General features: G+C 41.7%; 1 protein-coding gene across 1 annotated transcript; it reads left to right on the top strand.

Annotated features, from left to right (window-relative positions):
* Positions 1-2,596: 2,596 nt before the first annotated feature.
* On the top strand, positions 2,597-4,503 carry LOC135530414 (uncharacterized). The gene is made up of 4 exons (XM_064958746.1): positions 2,597-2,663; positions 2,871-2,970; positions 3,395-3,500; positions 3,640-4,503. Exons 2-4 carry the CDS (start codon positions 2,949-2,951, stop codon positions 4,199-4,201), a joined length of 690 nt encoding a protein of 229 aa, XP_064814818.1. The 5' UTR covers positions 2,597-2,663; positions 2,871-2,948; the 3' UTR covers positions 4,202-4,503.
* The last annotated feature ends 629 nt before the right edge of the window (positions 4,504-5,132 follow it).

Below are 5,132 nucleotides of genomic sequence, written 5' to 3'. Positions count from 1 at the left end.
CTCTATAGGACATTTAATATAGTGAATGATAGGATCTCGATGGTTCTGTCTCTATAGGACAGTTAATATAGTAAATGATAGGATCTCGATGGTTCTGTTAACATAGTGAATGATGGGATCTCGATGGTTCTGTTAACATAGTGAATGATAGGATCTCGATGGTTCTGTCTCTATAGGACAGTTATAGTGAATGATAGGATCTCGATGGTTCTGTTAATATAGTAAATGATAGGATCTCGATGGTTCTGTCTCTATAGGACAGTTAATATAGTAAATGATAGGATCTCGATGGTTCTGTCTCTATAGGACAGTTAATATAGTCAATGATAGGATCTCGATGGTTCTGTTAATATAGTGAATGATGGGATCTCGATGGTTCTGTTAATATAGTAAATGATAGGATCTCGATGGGTCTGTCTCTATAGGACAGTTAATATAGTAAATGGTAGGATCTCGATGGGTCTGTCTCTATAGGACAGTTAATATAGTCAATGATAGGATCTCGATGGTTCTGTCTCTATAGGACAGTTAATATAGTAAATGATAGGATCTCGATGGTTCTGTCTCTATAGGACAGTTAATATAGTAAATGGTAGGATCTCGATGGTTCTGTCTCTATAGGACAGTTAATATAGTAAATGATAGGATCTTGATGGTTCTGTTAATATAGTAAATTATAGAATCTCGATGGTTCTGTTAACATAGTGAATGATAGGATCTCGATGGTTCTGTCTCTATAGGAGAGTTATAGTGAATGATGGGATCTCGATGGTTCTGTTAATATAGTGAATCATAGGATCTCGATGGTTCTGTTAACATAGTGAATGATAGGATCTCGATGGTTCTGTCTCTATAGGACAGTTAATATAGTGAATGATTGGTTCTGTCTCTATAGGACAGTTATAGTGAATGATGGGATCTCGATGGTTCTGTTAATATAGTGAATGATAGGATCTCGATGGTTCTGTTAACATAGTGAATGATAGGATCTCGATGGTTCTGTTAACATTGTGAATGATAGGATCTCGATGGTTCTGTCTCTATAGGACAGTTAATATAGTGAATGATAGGATCTCGATGGTTCTGTTAACATAGTGAATGATAGGATCTCGATGGTTCTGTCTCTATAGGACAGTTAATATAGTAAATGATTGGTTCTGTCTCTATAGGACAGTTATAGTGAATGATGGGATCTCGATGGTTCTGTTAATATAGTGAATGATAGGATCTCGATGGTTCTGTTAACATAGTGAATGATGGGATCTCGATGGTTCTGTTAACATAGTGAATGATAGGATCTCGATGGTTCTGTCTCTATAGGACAGTTATAGTGAATGATAGGATCTCGATGGTTCTGTTAATATAGTGAATCATAGGATCTCGATGGTTCTGTCTCTATAGGACAGTTAATATAGTAAATGATTGGTTCTGTCTCTATAGGACAGTTATAGTGAATGATGGGATCTCGATGGTTCTGTTAATATAGTGAATGATAGGATCTCGATGGTTCTGTTAACATAGTGAATGATGGGATCTCGATGGTTCTGTTAATATAGTGAATCATAGGATCTCGATGGTTCTGTTAACATAGTGAATGATAGGATCTCGATGGTTCTGTTAACATAGTGAATGATAGGATCTCGATGGTTCTGTCTCTATAGGACAGTTATAGTGAATGATAGGATCTCGATGGTTCTGTTAATATAGTGAATCATAGGATCTCGATGGTTCTGTCTCTATAGGACAGTTAATATAGTAAATGATTGGTTCTGTCTCTATAGGACAGTTATAGTGAATGATGGGATCTCGATGGTTCTGTTAATATAGTGAATCATAGGATCTCGATAGTTCTGTTAACATAGTGAATGATAGGATCTCGATGGTTCTGTTAACATAGTGAATGATGGGATCTCGATGGTTCTGTTAATATAGTGAATCATAGGATCTCGATGGTTCTGTTAACATAGTGAATGATAGGATCTCGATGGTTCTGTTAACATAGTGAATGATAGGATCTCGATGGTTCTGTTAATATAGTAAATGGTAGGATCTCGATGGTTCTGTCTCTATAGGACGATTAATATAGTCAATGATAGGATCTCGATGGTTCTGTCTCTATAGGACAAGTTATAGTGAATGATAGGATCTCGATGGTTCTGTTAATATAGTGAATGATAGGATCTCGATGGTTCTGTTTCTGTAGGACAGTTATAGTAAATGATAGGATCTCGATGGTTCTGTTAATATAGTGGATCATAGGATCTCGATGGTTCTGTTTCTGTAGGACAGTTATAGTAAATGATAGGATCTCGATGGTTCTGTCTCTGTAGGACAGTTATAGTGAATGATAGGATCTCGATGGTTCTGTCTCTATAGGACAGTTATAGTGAATGATAGGATCTCGATGGTTTTGTTAATATAGTGGATCATAGGATCTCGATGGTTCTGTTTCTGTAGGACAGTTATAGTGAATGATGTGATATCGATGGTTTTGTCTCTGTAGGACAATTAATATGTTGAATGATGGGATCTTGATGGTTCTGTCTCTGTAGGAATGAGAAGTGTCACCTTCACTACACCACTGATTTTATCCACAAGCTGTATTCTGCCGAGGGAAGGGCATCTTCGACTGTCGGGTCAACGTGCTGGGGCACCTCCAGCAGGTACGGAACGAACACAACCATACTGCTAATGCTTACATGTTAAAATGCAACCTCATATTAAAAGGATGATGAGCTTGTTGATCAGGAAATGAGGGGATAGACGTAGATGATGTAGAATGTGAAGTGTATGAATGATCAAATATGCTTCCTGGAAGATTTTCTTTCTGTTCTGAGATTAACTGAGTTTTCTCTCACCTGTCGTTCTAGGGAGGTGCACCAACACCCTTCGACAGAAACTGTGGCACCAAGCTGGGTGTGAAGGCTGTGCAGTGGCTCACAGAGAAGATGATCAACAACTTCAGACAAGGTACTGGATGTGTCTGAATGGCACCCTATTCCCTACATAGTGCACTACTTTTGACTAGGGCCCATAGGACTCTGGTTAAAAGTAGTGAACTATGAAGGGAATAGGGTGCCACGGCTCTGGTTAAAGTAGTGAACTATGAAGGGAATAGGGTGCCAAGGCTCTGGTTAAAGTAGTGAACTATGAAGGGAATAGGGTGCCAAGGCTCTGGTTAAAAGTAGTGAACTATGAAGGGAATAGGGTGCCAAGGCTCTGGTTAAAGTAGTGAACTATGAAGGGAATAGGGTGCCAAGGCTCTGGTTAAAGTAGTGAACTTTGAAGACACTATAAGAGGAGGAGCTTTATCTCTGATTCAACAACATGTAGCCATGGAAACAGGGTGGTAGATATATAATGGTTATCTCCTCGTCAACTTCTACCATTGCAGGTCGTGTGTTCGTCAACAGCCCAGACACAGCATCTGTCATTGGCTTCAGTAAGAAGGTCCTGTCCTTCATCCCTGTGACTGAACTTAAGGCACAGACTGACTTTGAGTGAGTAGAGTACCACAGCTGTTGTCCATCTATCCAAACCTGTTGTCATGAAGTGCTTTATAATGTGGTTTTTAGAGTGTGTGTCATTTTAGTCTCTAAGCAGGCAGTAACATTTCTCTTCCACCCCCTCCCACCGTAGGCACCGGATGCCCAAGGTCCAGTGGTGGCAGAACCTGCATCAGATTCTGAAGATGTTGGCCAAGCACCAGACCAGCTTCAGCGAGATACGTCCCTGGAGAGATAGAACATGTGACCCGACGTTCTCTCAGCATAGACACTGGCTTCTAGAACACATACTAACCCTGGACTGTAGACACCGGCTTCTAGAACACATACTAACCCTGGACTGTAGACACCGGCTTCTAGAACACATACTAACCCTGGACTGTAGACACCGGCTTCTAGAACACATACTAACCCTGGACTGTAGACACTGGCTTCTAGAACACATACTAACCCTGGACTGTAGACACCGGCTTCTAGAACACATACTAACCCTGGACTGTAGACACCGGCTTCTAGAACACATACTAACCCTGGACTGTAGACACCGGCTTCTAGAACACATACTAACCCTGGACTGTAGACACCGGCTTCTAAACACTGGGCTCCAACCCTGGAATGTCACTCCCAACTTGTTTGTCTTCCCTGTTTATCTAAAGAGGGGTCCTTATATCTGTACTGTGTCTGAGACTACCTAGACATCAGGCCCTTATATCTGTACTGTGTCTGAGACTACCTAGACATCAGGCCCTTATATCTGTACTGTGTCTGAGACTACCGAGACATCAGGCCCTTATGTCTGGAGAGTGTCTGAGACTACCGAGACATCAGGCCCTTATATCTGTACTGTGTCTGAGACTACCGAGACATCAGGCCCTTATAGCTGTACTGTGTCTGAGACTACCGAGACATCAGGCCCTTATATCTGGAGAGTGTCTGAGACTACCTAGACATCAGGCCCTTATATCTGTACTGTGTCTGAGACTACCGAGACATCAGGCCCTTATATCTGTACTGTCTGAGACTACCTAGACATCAGGCCCTTATATCTGGAGAGTGTCTGAGACTACCTAGACATCAGGCCCTTATATCTGGAGAGTGTCTGAGACGACCTAGACATCAGGCCCTTATATCTGTACTGTGTCTGAGACTACCGAGACATCAGGTCCTTATATCTGGAGAGTGTCTGAGACTACCTAGACATCAGGCCCTTATATCTGGAGAGTGTCTGAGACTACCTAGACATCAGGCCCTTATATCTGGAGAGTGTCTGAGACTACCGAGACATCAGGCCCTTATATCTGTACTGTGTCTGAGACTACCGAGACATCAGGCCCTTATATCTGTACTGTGTCTGAGACTACCGAGACATCAGGCCCTTATATCTGTACTGTGTCTGAGACTACCTAGACATCAGGCCCTTATATCTGTACTGTGTCTGAGACTACCTAGACATCAGGCCCTTATATCTGTACTGTCTGAGACTACCGAGACATCAGGCCCTTATAGCTGTACTGTGTCTGAGACTACCGAGACATCAGGCCCTTATATCTGTACTGTGTCTGAGACTACCGAGACATCAGGCCCTTATATCTGGAGAGTGTCTGTCGTCTAGTACACTAGTCTATA

Source organism: Oncorhynchus masou, unplaced genomic scaffold, assembly GCF_036934945.1.
Source record: "Oncorhynchus masou masou isolate Uvic2021 unplaced genomic scaffold, UVic_Omas_1.1 unplaced_scaffold_13378, whole genome shotgun sequence".
Lineage (NCBI taxonomy): Eukaryota > Metazoa > Chordata > Actinopteri > Salmoniformes > Salmonidae > Oncorhynchus > Oncorhynchus masou.
Note: the sequence above shows the minus strand (reverse complement) of the source record. Positions and strands in the feature narration are given on the sequence as shown.